Here is a 20,612-nt window from a genome sequence, read left to right as displayed (position 1 = left end):
AAGAACAACATAGGGGGGGAATGTTGGCAAGGCCTGTCCTCCTCTCCATATAAAAAGCTTGAGCCTATAGCCTCTCCATAAAATTGTATACTGTACACTCCATGAACTACTACTTACCGCCTGACTGTATATAGGAGGATACTGAATCATGATTCGCCAACGCCTCATGTTGCCTCTCCAAGAGAGAGAAAGAAAGAGATAATGAGAGAGGATAACAGACAAAGAAAGGAAAAGGGGGACAGTGTTTTGCTGGGAATCATGCAGTCGTTCTGCAGTCTGTAAGCAGCATGGCGTCCTCCATCTCACCTGCTTATTTTTGCCAAAGTGCCGCTTCTTTGATCAAGCCAACATCACAGAGAAGAAGACGGGCACCCAGACATTGAGAGGGGGTTAATATTGGAACACAATTGACGGCTTGTCACTTTTAGCTCCAAGGCACCAACATCGACATAGTTAGTTAGGTGCTTGAGAGAGAGGTAGAGGGGGGTAACACACACACACACATACACACACACACACACACTCACACTCGCACACCTCCGAGAGCTTTTTCTGTGCTAAATAAATAACAAGCGATGATGTAAATTGGTGTTTTCCTGAAGTGTGTGGCTGCCTCTGGGATGTATTTTTCATGTCAAGACATTTTAGAGTGGTTTAGGAGTGCAGCGTGTTTGAATAATGAATTTAACCCCACAAACACACAGTTTTGCTCTCATACATACACACGAGGAAGGAAGTGGAATTTTCACCTGACCACAGGTGCATTGCAGCTTTAATGCAAGGCACAATCAAGGCTAACTCCAGCTCCCTCCTCCCTCTCCGCACCATTGTTCTTAATTCACCCGGGCCCAGGGAGGTGCCAGGGGTGACACCAGCCTATAACCGTACACCAGCAGACACGCGGTGGGAGAGGAAAGCTCATTGTTGGCTGACTGATCTCCAGCCTCGCGCTGACAAGCCCCCTCATGTAAGCTAGATTTGTTTTTGTTGTGTTTGCTCCTGGTAAACACTTGCCTCTCAAAACAGGCAGCTCCTACCTCTGTCACATGAGGCTGTCAACACAACACTCACACGCACTGTACTCCCCGTCACACGATCATGAGCTTCCTGACGGGCAGATCCCAGGCAGTGCGGATGGGGAACATCACATCCTCCACCTTGACCCTCAACACCGGAGCCCCTCAGGGTTGTGTGCTCAGCCCTCTCCTCTACTCCCTGTTCACGCACGACTGCGTGGCCACACACAGCTCCAACACCATCATCAAGTTTGCTGACGACACGACCGTCATCGGCCTGATCACAGACGGCGACGAGACGGCGTACAGAGAGGAGGTCAGAGCCCTGACATCTTGGTGCCAGGACAACAACCTCCATCTCAACGTCAGCAAAACAAAGGAGCTGATTGTGGACTACAGGAAGAGGCAGAGAGAAGCACACACACCCATCACCATCGACGGGACTCCTGTGGAGAGAGTCAGCAGCTTCAGGTTCCTCGGGGTTAACATCAGTGAGGACCTGACATGGACACATCACACCAGGGTCATATCCAAGACGGCTCGACAGCGGCTCTTCTTCCTCCGCAGGCTGCGGAAGTTCAACATGGACTCCAGGATACTCTGCAACTTCTACAGGTGCACCATCGAGAGTATCCTGACTGGCTGCATCACCGCCTGGTATGGCAGTTGCACCGCCCTCAACCGTAAGACTCTACAGAGGGTGGTGAAAACTGCTCAGCACATCACCAGGACGGAGTTGCCATCCATGGAGGACCTCTACACCCAGCGGTGTAGGAAGAAGGCCGGTAGGATATTAAAGGACCCCCATCACCCCAGCAACAATCTGTTCTGTCTGCTGCCGTCTGGCAGACGGTACCGCAGCATCCGGACCAAGACCACCAGACTCAGAGACAGTTTTATACCACAGGCTATAAGACTACTGAACTCCTGAGCTGTGTGAATGTCTACTCACATCTGTTTATAGTACACACATACATATATATTATACACATCTGCCATACATATCTGTTTATAGTACACATATCTATATATTATACATATCTGCCATACACATCTGTTATACATAATATATGCATCTGTCCATACCTCCTCATTCAACAGTGTAAAGTATTTAAATACTTTCAATGTATTCCACATATGTATATATTTCACATCCTCAAATCTGTATTGTTAATATTGTAAATATTCTTCTCTCTTTTTCACTATTTTATTTATCTTTTGCACCATGTATGTTGAGTTGTTGGAGGAGCACGCGACATAAGATTTTCATTGCCAACATATACGCTGTATCTGCTGTGCATATGACAAATAAAACCTTGAAACACACCGAGCTGTACCCACACTGCAGAGATGTATGTACGAGCTAAATGGATGTACTCAAAAGGCTGCTTAAATGCATATAAGGGCTGTTAAAGCGGTGTTTATGGGAGCCATTTGCATAGCGTTCACCGCACTCTCTGCCTCCTGTCTCCTCTCCATACACACACATTCACCAGCTACACTTTTCCCCCTCGAATACCCTCAACATTTCCTGGCTAAAGGAACAAAACGAAAGAAGGTTGATTGAGGCAAAACAAGGAAGGTTGTTGTTTTTTTCATATTTCCTGTTTCAATAATTAATATGCATGAGTTTTATGGCCGCTTAAGATGCGATCAATTATTCATTAACAGCATGTTAATTGCATCCACAGTCGTGAATATTTAACCAAACACTAAATCAATGGGGTCGAATGAGCAGCAATATGGACATTTTATAAGCTTTGCCAAAATTGGGTTAGGCTTTAATGAAAGCAGCAGATTGGAAAGGGACAAATGCGGAGAAAGAGCTCCACGACAGGATGGAAGCTGATGTTTAGAAAGCAGACGATATGAATAAATGCAAGGTTGTTGACTCGCAGTAGTATAGTCAGTGACTCCTTGCCTTTTCTTCTGCTTTGTCTCTTTTATTCTCATCGCCTCCCTTTTTAAATGGAGAGGATGTAATCTCTTCATCTCTGCCAACTGTAGCCAGCCTTTTTCGCTCTCAAAGACTCCAGACTCCTTTGTCCTGGATTTGTGTGTGTGTGTGGGTGTGTGTGTGTGTGTGTGTGTGTGTGTGTGTGTGTGTGTGTGTGTGTGTGTGTGTGTGTGTGTGTGTGTGTGTGTGTGTGTCACAGCGGTGTCTGGACGTTGACATTTCTCTGCTTGGATAACCATCGCGCCCTCTGTCCCTCTGTCCCTCCAGCCATGACGCAGGGTAATGTCAGCTGTCAGTCTCAAACTCCTACTTACAACCGCTGTCCCCCCTAAACTCCCCCACCCCACCCACATGGAGCTCCACCACCAGTCCGACACCCCCAGCACCCGACCCTAACTGGACCTCACCTGGGAGACAATGCCTTCACCACCTCCCCATTTCTTTTGTCTCCCTCTCCAGTACCTCATATGACTCCATATCCTCCTGCTCTTTCTCTGACTTATATCCAAATGGCAGCCCGCCCCTTCCTCCCCCGTACATTTGCCCCCAGGACTCCAGAATATGGAATGGGAAGACGGCACATGTAGTGAATGGGAAAGTCAGGGGTGGGAAGTTGACTTTTTGTCTGGACCCCAGTGCGTTCTGCGCCTGTTTTCAATTACTCTCCCGGCACAGGCGGGGTGGAGGTTTATGCGTTATATGGGAATGTAATTGACTATAACTGCCCTCTTAACATTAACCAGGTGTACTAGCTGAGTGTGTGAGATTAGGCCTCGGGATTTGGCTGTTAGGGTGTGTGTGGACCGTCTATGTGTGTGTTGTTGTTGATGTATTTATACCCTGCTCCTGTGAGGTGCTGCCCATAAGCACTGCATTTAAATCTGACATTTTTTCCTGCTTGTGTCTCTGCGCGTTTGTGTGTATGTGTGTACACACTCAAACTACTTGTCCCTTTGTGTAAATTTCATCATTTATCTGCCTCAGTGTGCATATAAGATTGAGAGGGAAAGTTACAAAAAAAAAAAAAAGAGGCAGGATACAGATCCAGCCTGCTTCAAGGGGGGGGGGCTGACTTTACAAGGACAAAGTCAAAATGGGCCCATTCACAAGGCTGACACACTGTGATTTGTATGTATAGTGCTGTGCAGCCTGCGGGGCACTAGCCCAGGGGCTATCACAGACACCCAGGCCAGTGCACGAACACAGGGAGGTAGTGGAGGCGTGTGTGTGTGTGTGTGTTTGTGTGTGTGTTTGTGTTTGTGTGTGTGTGTGTGTGTTTGTGTGTGTGTGTGTGTGTGTGTGTGTGTGTGTGTGTGTGTGTGTGTGTGTGTGTGTGTGTGTGTGTGTGTGTGTGTGTGTGTGTGTATGTGTGTGTGTGTGTGTGTCCTGGAAAGAGAAGCATCAACAGGCTGTCAATCAAGCTCTGGCCACAGCCTGTCACTCCTCGATAGAGCTCGTCCGGGGGAGAATGGGAGTCCCTGGGACCCTGGGTGGAGGAAGGAGGGGAAGTGGAGGAAGCAGGGAGGAGGTCTGTCTGTCTCACTGACTCGGGCTTGATTTGATATTTGATACCGAGCATGTGGCATTTGAATGCAAATCTATTTTGATTGTCCCACCGTCTGATATGGTTAAGAGGAATCTATAGGGGATATGCATGTGCATCGGAGAGAGACACACACATACAAAATGATGCAGAGAATTATTCAGACGGATTATATTACTCACCAATTCACTTGGCATCAGGCGTTGTATTCTCTAAAAGCAATAAAAATATATTTAATCTGAGTAAATATATAACATAATGGGTCAGAGGTTACACAAATATTTTGTGCCATGATTCTTCCTCCCTTTGTGGATAAAGTACTTCCCTTTTTATGTGGGAAAAATGAGCCTTGTATTTATGTATACATTGTTTTTGAAAATGTGAGCAGGATAATTATTTTCCCCGCATGCATGTAGAGGATTGTGTTTTAAAAGCAAGCATGCCAAGTGGGCAGACAGACAGACAGACAGATAGACGGGCGGATAAAGCCGGTATTACTGCAGTATGGAAATGCGAGGCTCAGTTCCCTCCCAATTAGAGCAGTGACTTCTGAAATGCCATAATACCCATTAATTAGCAGGCTGCTATTTTCTCAGTGATATGGCTAATTAGTCTGCGAGGCTCTACACTATCTGGACCATTATTATTGGGTTGAAGCCATGCAAACGCACTCACGTACACACACTCATGTTCCAGTTGATGCGCAAACACCAGCATATAAATATCGTACAGAGGTACACATGCAGCGCACATTTTCCTAACAATTTCCCACAGTTGAGTGACCCTAATTTAAGTGACGCCATTATACGCTTCAGTGGCAGCATAGCACAGCGTGAGAGAGATAATAGTGAAGAAGAGGAGGTTGGTTACTGACTGACCGCACTATTTATCAACAATATGCTCTTCATAATGTGTTATTATACACTGATAAAACAGTAGCAGTGCTCGTTCCACTTGTGAGGAACAGCTAGGAAACGCTTCAACTCCCTGTAAGGACTCTGCATGTGTGTGTGTGTCTTTCCGCCTCGACAGTCCATCAGTGTCTCCCACCGGACAGACAGGCCACTGACACAGCACCACGAGGCCAGGGAACCTTTTCAATCACTCCCTCACTTTTCCCTCTCTGTCAGGTGGCAGAAAGGCGTGATTGATCTGTTGTTTCGCCACAGCGGTAAAGGAGTGGAAACAAGTTGTGTTGGGTTTAGAAAGAACAAAAAAAAAGAAGATCTGGCATGTGTGACAACCACTTTCATAAGTTTATTAATCATCTTCATCAATATTGCAGCCCTGGACCTGCTGTTGGTTGTCATGCAACGTGTGTGTTTGCATGCATGTGAGTGTGTGTTCACACCCCTCGCAGCCCGATGAACTTCATAAGTGTCCCATCACCACTTTAATCAAATTACTTATGAACCAAAATTGACAGTTTTCATTAATTATAAAGGATTATTCTAATTGCGATTCAAATTTATTCATTTAGAACAGACGGCATTCAGTAATGTTTCAGAAAATTTGCATATTAAATGGAGAGGGTAGGCCATTAGCTATGCTAATATATGCATGAATCCTTATTTTGTGATTGGTGGGCCATATGTAGCAGGCTTGGGGTGTGCAGGTGAGGAATCTAGAAGGAGCTGTAATATGTTTGATAAACACTGAGGGATGCAAGGCCAAAACACACATGTGCACATGTCCACACACACACACACACACACACACACACACACACACACACACACACACACACACACACACACACACACACACACACACACACACACACACACACACACTCACTCACACCAGCCAAAGCACACGTCTCTGTTCAGTATCAATCTCCCTCCGTCACACACACTCTCTCTGTCCTCTCCCACTCTCTGGCTCCATATTCCTCCCTCAAGACCCATCGGAGGGGACAACTTTTCACCCAGGAACATACACGGCACACTAATTAAGTTTCTGATTTCTGATCCTGCTGCATTTAGACACATAACCTTGAGCCTGTGCACAGTCACAGTCATAGTTATGATTTAATACGGTGCTTAAATGGAACAAAAAGAAAGAACTTTCGCAAGCGGCACATTCATCCCCACAATGTATGGGGCCGGTCCCGGGTTGACACAATGCTCTTTATCAAGCTATATATAGTCGCTGCATTATGCATTAAGTTTAACATGTGCTTAAATCAACACAATTCAATATGAATACATCAGTCTTCAGCTAAGGTGGAGAAGAGAACAGTTAGGCTAAATGACTGTGCGGGGAGGCACACAGGCGGAGGCATAAGCACGCGGTCACACACACACATGCGGTCACACACACCCTTCGGCTGTGTGGCGGCGTCTACCAGGGCTGATGACAGGGCCATTATTCACCGGTCAGTCCCACGAGGGCAGGGCTCGGGCTGGACAGGGTAGCAGAGTGTCCCAGCATGGCAGGACAGCGCTGAGGTGAGAGGGACCAGGACCCTTCATTACTCTCGTGGTCTGGGGGCCTGGAGCTTTTCTCCCCCTCTCTCTCTCTCTCTTTGTCTCTGTCTCCATCAGATTAATGGGCCAGGCTCCGACAGAGGAAGTGTTTCAATCAGCACTGCCTGCCAAGCTTGTCCATCACCAAGACAGCCTCTTATTCATCATGGCCTTGATACACACACGCATGCAGAGATGTTTATTTAGTTGCGTTCCCCCCCCCCCCCCTCCCAGGTGATCTGGTGTAAAGCCAGGCCACAGGTAGCGATGGTATCAGGCTACAAGTTGTTCAACACCAGCACTCGTTTTTCCCACATTCCTACGAGCAGCAGAGATCTCAGTGCCCGTCTTTCAATGCTCCCCGCATCATTTCTCAGTTGAATTTTGAATGATCCTTTTTCGGATGAAATGGATGAAACACAATCGGTTAAGTGTCTCTGGGACTTCTGTCCCCAAGCTGGGACTGAAGCTCTGGCTCCAGGGGAAGCGAGGAGTGATCCCTCCCAAGTGGCACTGTCCCTCAGTGGCGAAGGCACAGCGCCGATCCTCCATGACCCATCGTCTCCCTCCTCCAGGGTCCATTTGTTCTAAGAAATATTTAACAACGGAGCAAATTCAGCTGACATGACATGAACAGATAGAGACGTGGATGAGGATGGGGCGATGCACGGAGTGAGCTGGAAATGAATTTTTCAGCACAGTGAGATGTTCTATTTGAATAAATCATGACACTTAAGATAGACATGAGGGCAATATAGAGGTGCTCGCTGCTACTTTGAGGAGTAGCACTCCAAAGGAATCGAGCGGTGTGTGGATGTGTGATGATCTACCCACGTTTGTGGTTGTTCAGTATGTGTTCCTGCATGTTTTTTCTTTTATGTTTTGTCTTTTTTAGTCAATCTTTGTGTCTGATATTAGTACGGCATGTTGAACTGGATATGTCTACAAGTAAACTGGGCCACTGCAGCCTGTTACAGCCTGGTGTCAGAGGCTGAGGGCCAGGCCCAGAGACAGACCTGGTTCTGGATTATTAATGTCCCCCCCTGTGGAGCCAGGCCCCCTCCCCCACCCAGTGCCCCTATACACCCCTGGGGTCAGCCTGCATGGCTCCTGGTGCAAGGCCCCCCTCATAAATCTCCCTAAATTAGTGTGTGTATGTGTGTGCGTGCGTGCCTCCACGCTTAAACATATACTGCAGGCAGGGAGACAGGTCACCACGAAAACAAGCCAGTCAGGCTCTTGGCTGAAGTGTCAGTGATGCATAGCGGAAAGAGCGAAGGAAAGAGTTGCAGAGAAAAGAAAGAGAAGTGAAACACACAAGGGGAGGTAAAGAAAATACACAAAACAGGACTTGAAGAAGATATTTGGTGCTCTGAGAGCGCCAGACTTCACTTTAATTTCAGTCACCTATTTTTCACTTCTTTCTCTTCCGCTGTAACATTATATTTACCTACAAATATTTACACTTAATTTGATCTTGCCTCTGACTTCATTAGGATGGATTTCCTGAACAAATCGTGATGTTTAATTGCCGTAGTACGGGGTCTTCCGTTCCTCTACCTGCCTAGATTAGTTCAACATGTCCCACGGTGGAAACAGGGGTGGGGAAGTGCTGTTGTGTCACTTAGTTAACCCCCGAGACAAATGGCTCCCCTCCGGAGCACAGTGAATTACACACCTCATGAAGCATATTAGGAGGCAGACACAGTGCTTTTCTTCTGGAGATGATCTGTGAGGCAGAGATGGATGGAGGGAGAGGGAGAAGGCTGAGTTATGGCATCACCCACAGCCATTTTTACAGCGCATCGACATCAGAACAAAACAACAGAAAGGCGGGGCAAGGATAAAGAAATGAGGCACAAAGATATACAGCACAACGTGTAACAAAAGGCTGAGAAGATGAATAAAGTAGAAGTACTTGGGAAGATAAAACTGCACAGTTCAGAAGTTATCTGTGTTGAATTTGACAAGGAAAACAACTCTTTACCTCATTTGTTGCTAATGTAGGAAAATTATTAGAAAATATAACAGAATTGTCCCTCGGAGGCTTCCTTGCTGTTAGCTAATCGCTTAGACAATCTTTATCACCACAGTAATAATATTTAGATGCTGCAGGGATTACTTAAAAGTTGTGTTATAATTGCTTTCCTTGTTTTGTTTTTTATGGGCAGAGGGTGATTTTGTGTTTAATTGCTCCAATGTGACAAATAATGCCCGTTATGATATGATGAAAGTGGGAGATCATTAAATTACTACGGCGACCGGCTGTATGTGTTTATTCGTTCCTTTTTTTCCCTGCTACAAATTTACGCCACGAGGCTTCAAGAGGCCAAGCAGTTATTTACACAAATTCACTTCCACAGCCATTCCTGGATTTGGGGGTAATTACGTGAGAGCAAAATGGTTTAATTTCATTTAATCCGGGCCGGCGCAGCAATTTGCCGTGGTAATATTTGTAGCTGTGGAGCCTGCACAGTAAAACAGCTAGAAACCAGCGAGAGCCTCAATTACAAACAAGGTAGAGAAGCAATGGTCAAAACAACAATGCATGCAGGAGACAAAATATTCCATAAACCTACTGAAACTTTATGTTTTAAGATGAGATACAATTGAACTAAATCAATTCTCATTTTATCTCACTACATATTAATATGCTGTTCCCCAGCTTTGTCTACATTTCCACTCGAATTTTAGGTAGGCCTAAGTATTGGGTGTTTAAAAATACAGAATCCTCGTAAAAAATACAACCCATGTAATCCTTTTTTTCGGTTCTTTTATTGTTCAAATTTCCAGAGATTACCTTGGTGTCCTTAATGTTGATACAGCAATAATGATATGGGAGGTTGTTTCTTAATGGCAATTGATAGAACATGAGTTTGGCAACAAATCCAAATACATATAAGATTCATCAACTTTAAAATCTGTTTAAATTAACTCATTTGGAATAGCGGATGGTGTCGTTAAGGAGGAATTTATTGGATAAGGTTATGGGGGTCCGTCTGAAAAAAAGGGATTTTAAAGTCAACATGACTAACAGAGCTACAATCCTTCAATGCACTTTTTTCATTGATTAAAAAGTGAGGAATAATAGAGAACTGAGCTGAGCAAAAGAGGGAATTACAGACTATCCTCAGATATCTGTCCATATTTACTGGTCAGCTGTCAATCAGATTATCCATAAATCCTTATGGTAATCTCTTTGCAATTGCATCGCACTGCTCTTCATCCACACCCCTCCCTCCCCATACTCCCACACTCTGTTGATCCATGTAAATGTGGTGATTCCAGTCCCCCTGCTCTGGAGCACAGAGGAATCAACATGCTGCAGTTTTGTAATGTTTCCGTGCGGCTGACTCCAGACACCTTAAGTCGTGTAAATAATGAATCAGATGATTCCCGCGTGCAGGAGATCGAGGGGGACTCGCTGACATATGGCTAAGCGAATTAGGCATGCTGACTTTTTCGCACTCAATATATCGAGTCGAGTCTCACTTCTCTCTCCGACCCAAACTCTAATATCTAACCCCCTGATTTTGTCACCTCTGACTGTGGTGACCCCGACTTTCCTCTACCCACTTATCCATCATCCGTCCATCCTGAATACCTCAGAGGAGGACAGTTGGCGGAAAGAGTGGAGTCAATGAATAAAACAGAAGGCGCAGTGAGTTAGGTGGAGTATGTTGGACAAGTGGATGGGGTCCACAGCTGTCTGAGAGGCTGCTCTCTGACCTCGAGGAGATAAGAAAGTTGGGAGACCCTCAGCCTGTGGGGTCTAACAGCCGCTGTGGAAAAAAAAGCCTCCATCTCTGTGCTTCATGAATTATTGAGGTATTGGCCTACAGCTTCTAAAATATACAGGAGGGTGGTCTGTCTCTCCTTTCGGATTTGACGTACTCTCCACCTCGTCCGTCTGTCTGTCTATCTTTCTATCACTTTTCCTCCTCTCGCTTTCTACTTCACTCCCTGTTTTTCCTCTCTCCCTTCTCTCATTCAGATTTAGCCTCTTGAGCCAGAGATATCATAAATCAGAACACAAACAAAGAAAAAAACAAAAGCGCGCCGCAGAGAAAGACAGTTTGTTATTCACATCATAAGAGGCTTTTTCTTCCTCACTTGAAGAAGAGAGTCTACCACTAACCAGCTGTCATGCATTTAAAAGTTGTCAGGGATAAATTCACGAGTTCTTGTGTTACATCAGATGCTTGTAATGTGCGCAGCAGTAGGCTGGCCCTTGAAATGAGACAGAACTGTGGTCTGTCCATTTATCTTCTCTGCTCTCTTGTTTTTCCACTTCCCCCCCCCCCCCCTCTTCTACATGAAGCAATTGTCCAAGCCACGCTGCTGCTTACTCTGTTTCTCTTGACATGTCTTTTTTTTGTGTGTGTGTGATGCGTTTGCTCGTGCATGATTATATCTAAGGCAGTTGGCTCCAAACGCGCTGCCCAGTGCAGAATCTTAGCCATAACAAATGAACAGAGGGTAGAAAATAAGACATATGAAAGAAAAGCTGAGCAAAGGACTGATTCTCTCTCTGGCTGCTGGAGATCTGTATTGTAAGCAGTTTCAGCTGTCAGCACTTCTTTGAGCTACCTCAAAGGGAGGAGGAGGAGGAGGGGACCGGGAAATGTTGTAGTTTTATTTTCCCCCTTTTGAGGGTTCCTGTTTATTTGTACACGGCGCTGTTTATATTCGCGGTTCATTTGATATCATTTTTTTCCCTCTCAGAGAGACAGACAGTTCAGAAGGGAGAGTTAGACGTACACTTCTGTAGTTTCAGTGAAAGAAGAAGTTGTCAGGCTTTAAGCCTCGGGGTGGGGCTGGGGAATAAAATTGTCAGCCGTCCCCTTTTTCTGCTTTTCAGGCCTCCGGTTCCCCCGCCCATTCCCCCCCTACGACCCTCCCTCCCCCCTCCCTCCCTCCCTCATTAAGTATTGATGTGGGTAGCCATACTTGCCATCTCAGCCTATTAATAATGCATGGCAGGTGCTGTTGATGTGGTCTCTCACACTGAGATTGAGAGAGGCAGGAATGGCAACACTGTGCTGCATAGTAGCTACAGCATAACCTCCGCAGCTGGGGTTGGGGGGGGGGGGGGGGGGGGTGCGCCTGCCCCAGTGAGTTTATGGCGAGCTGTGACAGCAGCTCCGAGATGGATATACAAGGTAGCATCTTACTCAATATCCCGTAGCTGTTTTTACATTGCAAACACCCTTTGTCATAAACAAATGATGGATGACGGTGGGACAGTGTGTGAGCTGCCTCTGCCACCGCTGTTTTATTAGTTTTATTTGTACCTTGTGTTTTATTGAAGTAGCTCATACTGTACTTCCAGTGACAGACAACTTCTCTCTCGCTCACACATTTGTTTCTCTCTTTTTCTTGGCATATTCAGGTTCTTCCTCAAGTTCTTCCTGAAGTGTAACCAGAACTGCCTGAAGAATGCAGGGAATCCTCGAGACATGAGGCGTTTTCAGGTGAGACTCAACTTCCTATGTGTATCCAGTATATGATGTACAGCTACACACCGCTGTCTTTCACAAAGGTTTTTTTGAAAACAATCCAAAATGGCAACAGCATAACCTCCCAGTTCAAGCATTCACAGGGCCTCTCACATAAACACAATTCATCCCAGGGATGAATCCAGAGAGCACCAATATTACAATACGAGAAATAGAATCCTCATAAAAAATTAACAACATCCTTTTTTCTGTTTAGTTACTGGCAACCAACTTTATTCTTTTGCTTTACTCTTAAAGCTCTCACAGTCATTCAAAAGCTCTAAAAGCTCACCGTATGCTACCTGACCAGCACTAAAGAGCCAAAGCTAGCTGACAAACATAGTGAAGTATTTCACAGCAAAAGAGCCAAATATTCCCTTCAGGAGGAGAGCAGAAGTGTAAGGACTAAATTCACCAGGTGGCCAGAAACACTACTCCTGCCTTTGTGTCCATGTTCATCAAATCACCAATTCACCAATATGAGGGTTTTAATGTAGCTTTAATGTTTCCATCAATCTTTTGCTTTCTCAGGTGGTTGTGTCGACTACAGTGAGCGTGGAGGGTCACGTCCTGGCCGTGTCCGACAACATGTTTGTGCACAACAACTCCAAACACGGACGCCGGGCCCGAAGACTGGACCCCTCGGAAGGGACTCCGTCCTACCTGGAACACGGTATTAAAAGCAGAAGCAAAACACCCAGGCCCTCTCACCGAGCTTTCTTTGTCTTCCTCACTTTCTTTCTTTTTCGTTCAACTCCCCTCCCTCCCTCACCCCCTCGCTCCCTCACCCCTTCCCCCTCGTCTGGCTCCGCACTCAACCCCTCTTCTGTCTGTGCTCTATCCCTCTCAAACCTGCTTTCTTATCTCTCTCCTGCTTCCTCCAGGATTCTCACTTTCCTCCCTTGTAGGGTTTCTAGCTCGGGCTAAGAGAGAGTGGTAGCTAGTGAGTCTCTCGTCTCTCCCTTGTGGCTTGCTCCCCCCAGGTCTCTGCCTCTGGGCCTTCTACTCTGCCTCGCATAAGCACTATGTGTCTTATGAGGTCTGTTCTGCTTAAAGCCAACACTGGCTTTATTTCCTCGGAGACCTGCTTTTATCCTCCAGCCCTCCATCACTCCCCATCCCTCAGGTTTTCAAAAAAGCCCATGCACACACATACACACCCCCGCTTGCACAGTCAGACCCAAACCTTTAATACTTCATAATGACATGTGCACATGATTTAGGAGCCAGCACTGATTCCCAAGTCCCTAATCCAGTTATTTTCTCATTTCGATTTCCCAGACATTGAATAAGAGAAACATCTTTTTTTTTGCTTTGAGGAAAGTCAACCTCAGGGATGATAATGACAAAAAACTAAGAAGGGATTTACATGATGGCCGACAGTAGATTGCATTAAGATTGAATGTTATGTTTAAGTTTTTCTAATGACCATTCTCCAGAGGTAAAGGGGGACCACTTGTCCCTGTGACAGATGATTTGAAAAGTTAACAGACATATTGGAGACGTCAGCGAGGCTTGGGTCTTACACAGAGAGAAGAGTACTCACGGTACGCTAACAGATGTCCCCTGTGTCAGAGAGATTTGCTTGAGAATTTCCTCCTCTCTGACTTTTTACTCTCCTGACAGCAGCGGTGCGAAGTAGGAACTACAGAAGTGAAAGAAAGAGGGGTAGAGTTAAGCACGATGAGAGGAGAAGGGTAAAAGATACTATAAAGAAAAGATGAAACAATAAGAGGGGTCGCTTTTTTATCTCTAGTGTGTGTGGAGTTCATGTGCAAGGATACATAACTTTGGGGGCCCATTTCAGGCGGTAATAGATGAGCGGGGCATAAAGTTGAACAGATGGCACAGAGGAACACCCCAAAGTATAATCCTATCACATGGATTCACGTTCCACCATCTGGTTAATCCACACACACACAAACACACACATGCACATGGAGCGCACATAATATCAGCGGCTGTGAAAAGGAGGCATCTTAGGCCATGATTACGGCCACAGATTGCTGCTTGGTGAACGTTGATCTCTGCAGGCGTATCAAGGGGCTAAATATCATTCCAGCTTGTTGGGGGGGATCAACAGCACAGGGAGTCGGGCAAAGAGCAAAGGCTAGGCTTCAGGGGGAAAAAAAGTCAGCCTAGTCTAAAGTGGATTATGCCGCTTTACAGAATTACAGCATGTCTGACAAGCTGCATATCTGTTAAAGAGAGGAGATTTAGCTTGTATAAACATGTATTTTCCCAATGCTGTTCTTTTCTTCAATCACATCCAGTAATCTCCTAGTCCATAATACCAACAGATAAGGCCAAAAAGCACATGGAATACCAGTTATTGGAAATGTGGTTTACTGTTGTTTTTCCATGTACTTTGCCCAATAAAGAATATGTTTTTTAGCAAAAACATTGAAAGCTTACAAAATGCATTATGAATATCCGAGCCGGGGCGAAATGACCCTGTGCGTTCGCATGCTCTGCAGCCACAGGCGCTCAGATACAGTAGCTGCAGGGATATATGAAAACAGACAGCTGAGCGAGGGCGAAGTGTTTGGTTAATGAAGGCGGCTTATTCACAGGGCAGAGCTACTGTTGGCTCTGCCCCGCTCCCCGGTCGCGTGGCCTTTGATCAGACACTCAGCACACCTGACATTTACACGCCCGCACGCTTTGCCACGTGTCATAAAACAAGCGCACCGCCGCAGCACCTTGCACACAGGGCAGGGGTGATGTTTAATAACGGGGTGCGTATAATCACTCTGATTAGTATTCCTCGCTCGCCCCCGACCCCTGGTAGAGAGGTGATGTGTGTGTGAGAGAGAGAGATGGAGGAGAGGAGGTGACTGTACATTATGGCAATAGCAAAGACCTTTATGGGCTGTCATTAGGTCGGTTAGCATCTAATCTATGTTGTCTGTGACTCTTGCAGCGACCCCCAGCATTAAAGCCATCAGCCCCAGTGAAGGCTGGACCACAGGGGGCGCTACCGTCATCATCATCGGGGATAACTTCTTCGATGGGCTGCAGGTCATCTTTGGAACAATGCTGGTCTGGAGCGAGGTTAGTCACCATCTGGTTAACGGTGTGTGTGTTTCATATGTTTGCATCCTGAACACCACATATAGGTTTTCCTACCTCAAAAGCCAACTGTTCCCAACCTTTTCAGCTTGGGGCCTACTTAAAACAAGGCCTGTTTGTAACCCCCATATCCCAGGCATAAGTTGAGAGCAGTTTCACACCTTTGATGTTTCATTTGAATGCCTTTGATGGGTCTTAAGTGGTGAAAATGCACAAGAGAACAAGGGAAAATTCAAAGATGTATACATATAGTGTGTAACATTAACATTTTGATGATCTTCTTATACAGTATCTTGGGATCCAAAGGGGGGATAAAGACCATGTTGGGAACAACTGCTGTAAACTAGGGCTTAATCAATGAATTCTTAATGAACACAATATCTAAAGTCATTTCAAATAAAATGACAAACATTAGCTGGCTTTAACTTCTCAAATGTGAAAATGTTCCTCATTTCGGAGTTTCATATCCGTGTAAATTGTATCCATTTGTGGTCAAATGACTGAATTAATAATGACAGTGATCATTAATACATCTCTACTGTAAAACCCGATCAAACATATTCAACAGTCCAACAGCCTGCTTTCTCATTTCTCTCTGAACCAGTTATTATTTTTGTCATATCTCTTCTCATCTCCTGTCCCGTCTTTTATTATGTTAGCATCTACCTTCTTGGAATATGTGCACACTGTACTGTATGAATCTCTTTGTAAGAAGCATCTGCCACATGACTAAAATGTAAATGTAGTATATGTGTGAAATTGAAGGTCAGTGAGCGGCGCAGCTAAACAGCTTTCTCTTTAGTAAAGGAATAATTCTATAAAAAGCTCCTATATTATCTCGCTGAGAGGTGAATGGGGCCAGACAATGGTGGAATGAAAGCATAGCTAAGTGAGTAATGAAAGGGACAGTTAGAACAACACACACACACACACACACACACACACACACACACACACACACACACACACACACACACACACAGACTATTGCTGCTGGCACAGGCATTGATAGCTTTGGAGCACTGCTAGCTTTGAGTGCTAGTTGACTATAGCGTGCAGAAAACGAGCACTCAGTGAGGTCTCATCTGTGTTTTGTCTTAATACAGTTTTCCTTCAAAGACCCTTCAGCACACACACACACACACACACACACACACACACACACACACACACACACACACACATACACACACACACACACACACACACACACACACACACACACACACACACACACACACACCACACACACATACATGGGGAGTGGGCTCATCAACCACACTAAGTGAGCCTGTTTAAGACACAGTGGCGCTTTAATGTGACTAACGGCAGCTCGACAGCCTCAGCTGACAGACACAGAAACAGGGGCAGCAGAGACAAGCGCATTATACGTTTACTTATACCACTTAATAGATGTATGCACAGGAAGGTGTGTTTTATTCATAAACAGATAACTGCTTTTGAACCCCCTCACACAGAGTCCATGTCAGCGCTGATAACCATCCTAAGCCTCACAGTGACATTGCCTCGGGCTACGAGGCCACCTGAGGGCTTTAGCGCTAACACATCATTTTCAGGCTGATTATACAAAGAAAGAGAGTCAAAAGCTGCAAAGGGAAAGGTCTGAGGCAGGCCCAGAACAGTCCCCTGAGCACATGTTTGGATATGAAGTTTCGTTGCATTAATCTTTCTGCCCTCTCTGCCTCTCCGTAGCTGATCACCCCCCATGCCATTCGTGTGCAAACTCCACCCAGACACATCCCCGGGGTGGTGGAGGTCACGCTGTCCTACAAATCCAAACAGTTCTGCAAAGGCACACCTGGACGCTTCATCTACACAGGTACTACGGACTTACTAACACTTACTAATGACACTCATTAACAGAGATAATGTAGCCCAAAACTTCCCAACTGCTCTTTTTTTATAAGCTATTTTCTCCTTGATTCTCTCATTTTCAACCTGCCTTTAGAGTAAAATGAATATAAGTTATAATCACACATCACTTCAAATTGTTTTTATTTTTTGGACTGCATATTTGCAATATCCTGAAAAAGTAACCTGGTGCAGCTCAGAAGCCGTCATTCTTCACACCGTTTCTGGAGAAAAATGTGCATGCTAAGCAATTTCAAATTGAATAACACGACTCAATAATTCACTGCAAAAGCCTTTACTGATCAGAGGAGGAAAGGTGTTTGCCCTCTTTTTATGAAGCAGGCGAAGGTCAGGAGGAAGTTTAACCTTTTGATTAGAGGGATTATTGAGATTTAACCCTGTCGAAGGCGCGATCCTGAAGGAGAGTGTGATTTCCGACGCCGAGTGCAGAGGCACGCAAACCCCCAAGTGGTACATCAGAGCGCGTAACGGTGCAGAGTTATAGCCACGCGGTGAAAAGAGCGGCAGAGAGAGTGAATGCGTAGCGGTGATTAACCAATGCGAGGCCACAGGTCCCCGGGGACGTTGTGAATCACATAAATCTGTCTGTAATCTCAACCACTGATAGACTTAGGCTGTAAGCCCCTGGCTGGAATTGCCAACATTTGACAAAATCACAATTGAGAGCGAGCGTGTGCGTCACATCGCCGCCATGAATTTTCTCCGCATCTTGTGCATGTCCTAATTACTGCGCATGGACAGAATCCATGTCCATGCGTCATAATTATGACTCTGTGTTTGTGTACTTATGAAGAAAGGCTGCGAGGAAGGCTGCCTGTGTTTGTTTGCATGTACGTGTGAATGTAATTCAAGCACACGCGCACGCTGACAAGTAACTGCATTACTAAGACAGAGGGCAGATGGGTAGGCAGCCTTTGCCATGCCAGAGCTGTCCAACAGCCCGCACTCTGCCAAACTCGCAGAGCTGTGTGTACATCGGCGTGTGTAGACGTGTGTGCGCAGCCTTTTAATGTGCCAGACATGTGGGAACCGTATGCATAAACGCCCTATCTCTTCCCAGCCCTCCACTCTTTCCCCTTGTCACATTCACTTATTCAAAACTTGCTTCTTTGGATGAATTCATCCCCCCTCTCTCTGCGCTCTCTATCTCTATGCCTTTTGGCTCCCACGGATAGAAAAATCTCAACAGGTGAGGGGTAGCAAGAGGTCATCCAGTGGAAGCCAAACACACACACAGACACACAGAGATACACACACTGTGCTGCTGCTTGCCAAGCTGCTGGCACCTTCACGGTGACACAGTCAACCGTGTCGAGGCACAGATCCCACTTCTACTCTTCACACACTTCACTTCAGACCCAGCTCTGCACCCTCAGCGGGTATTTGTATCTCTCCCACTGCTCCTTTATCAGCCCCCTTTTCTTTTTTAGGATTTGTCGTTCTCATAGCGAGAAAGAACCCACTCAGATTTGGTGTCTGGAATGAGAGGATGAGCTGAGCATTTGGAGCATAAAAAAAGCAATTGATGAGAGTGTGGGTGAGAAAGGGAGGAGAGGAGAAGGATGGGAGAGAGGGATGGAGGATTACCATGGGCCATGTTGCCCTCCTGGGTCTGTTTGGCACCAGTTTGAGCCCAGTTGCCAGTGGGTACTAATCATGGAGGATTGGCAGCACCGCGTGGCAGCTGGCAGCTAGCGCGCACACACACATCAACAATCACATACACTCGTATATTACATGTGCACGCACGATCACACACACGCGCGCACGCCGAATTACATTGGGGACAGCTGGCATTGCTAATCAACTTCAGCTGAGGAAAGGAAAGCGAGCAGCTCACAGACCTAATTAAGTCAACACATACCCAATACTGCTGCTACCGCTGCTTTGCAAACATACACACACATCTATACGTTTACCCCCCACCCCCTTCTCTACCCTCTCTCTCTCTCTGCCGGATCATTGATACTCCACAACCGGCCGGCGCTGAATGGAAACATTTCAGCCTCGGCTCCGGACGGTGGAGACGAGCCGGGGACTTTTGGTGCAGAGGAGGTTCGGAGAGAAGCTATTACAGTAATGTGTCCTCTGCCGTCTCTGAGGACTCCTCTGCCATTAGACTTCAGAAAGCTCCAATTAGACTCATCAAAGGCAATTAAGCTCTCCACTGATAAGAATATAAGAATGTGTTTTTTTTCCCTTGCTCTTCCCTCTGTCTTTTTATCCCCTTATCCCCCCTTCTGTTCCTCTTCCTGCCCTCTGCCTTACCCACCTCTGGGGCTGAGAGCTCTCCTTAATCTCCCTCCCTTTCTCCCTCGTTCTCTCTCTCATTATCAGGTCATTGCCTACCACCCCCTCTCCTTTCTCCCCTGTCTCCCCTGTACAAATGCATCTTCATGTTTGGTTGTGCATCACCTCATACTGGATTGCGGTCTTTGTGACATTCATCAGAGAGGCTCTCTCTTTTCTTTACGCCACGCTATATAGAGTTATAATACCCTGTGCCACCAGGGCCCATTGGGGTGTGTGTGTGTGTGTGTGTGTGTGTGTGTGTGTGTGTGTGTGTGTGTGTGTGTGTGTGTGTGTGTGTGTGTGTGTGTGTGTGTGTGTGTGTGTGTGTGTGTGTGTGTGTGTGTGTGAGACACAGGGAAACCGGCCATAGATTGGGGGAGTTGATGAATCACCCTTGTCGTTCAAAAGGCAATCCCTCCCTCCTCAGTATGCAGCCTTGTCTGCTTAGTGCTCCCTCTACAGCGTCGGCTGATATTAAAAGGCTCTGCTGGCTCGCATTAAGGCCGGCACCGTGCGCACCGACACGCATCCGCACACACGCACGCACAAACATTAGGGGGTAGTTTTTCAGCGCTGAGTGCAGATTAGGTGTGTAGGAAACATCAGTCAGTCGGCGCAAGGAGGAGCAGGAAAAGTGAGGTGAAAGACAAAAGTCAAGAACAGAATTTAAACCAGGCGGGATGCTGCTGAAGTCTCTCTACCTCTGAGATCCAAATGAGTTTCAAGGAGTGTAAGAAGGTGTTGTCAGTTGTCTGTCATTCTACACACTGAAGACATAGGGGAAAACACAGACAATGCAGTTGCAAACATTCCCATGATCAGTAAAGTACTACTAAGTAAAGTAACCGTAATTAATGTGTAATGAAATATGCC

General features: G+C 46.1%; 1 protein-coding gene across 2 annotated transcripts in view; it reads left to right on the top strand.

Annotated features, from left to right (window-relative positions):
- The window catches only part of ebf1a (EBF transcription factor 1a), a 54,667-nt gene that overhangs the window by 18,015 nt on the left and 16,040 nt on the right, over nucleotides 1-20,612 (top strand). For both annotated transcript variants that reach the window (XM_063876773.1, XM_063876774.1), the window contains exons 7-10: nucleotides 12,377-12,458; nucleotides 13,014-13,155; nucleotides 15,406-15,536; nucleotides 17,268-17,394. In XM_063876773.1, the coding sequence (XP_063732843.1) occupies nucleotides 12,377-12,458; nucleotides 13,014-13,155; nucleotides 15,406-15,536; nucleotides 17,268-17,394 (482 nt within the window). The remainder of the gene's footprint in view (nucleotides 1-12,376; nucleotides 12,459-13,013; nucleotides 13,156-15,405; nucleotides 15,537-17,267; nucleotides 17,395-20,612) is intronic.

Source organism: Eleginops maclovinus, chromosome 23 (genome assembly GCF_036324505.1).
Source record: "Eleginops maclovinus isolate JMC-PN-2008 ecotype Puerto Natales chromosome 23, JC_Emac_rtc_rv5, whole genome shotgun sequence".
Taxonomy (NCBI): domain Eukaryota; kingdom Metazoa; phylum Chordata; class Actinopteri; order Perciformes; family Eleginopidae; genus Eleginops; species Eleginops maclovinus.
This window is presented reverse-complemented; position numbering and strand designations above follow the sequence as displayed.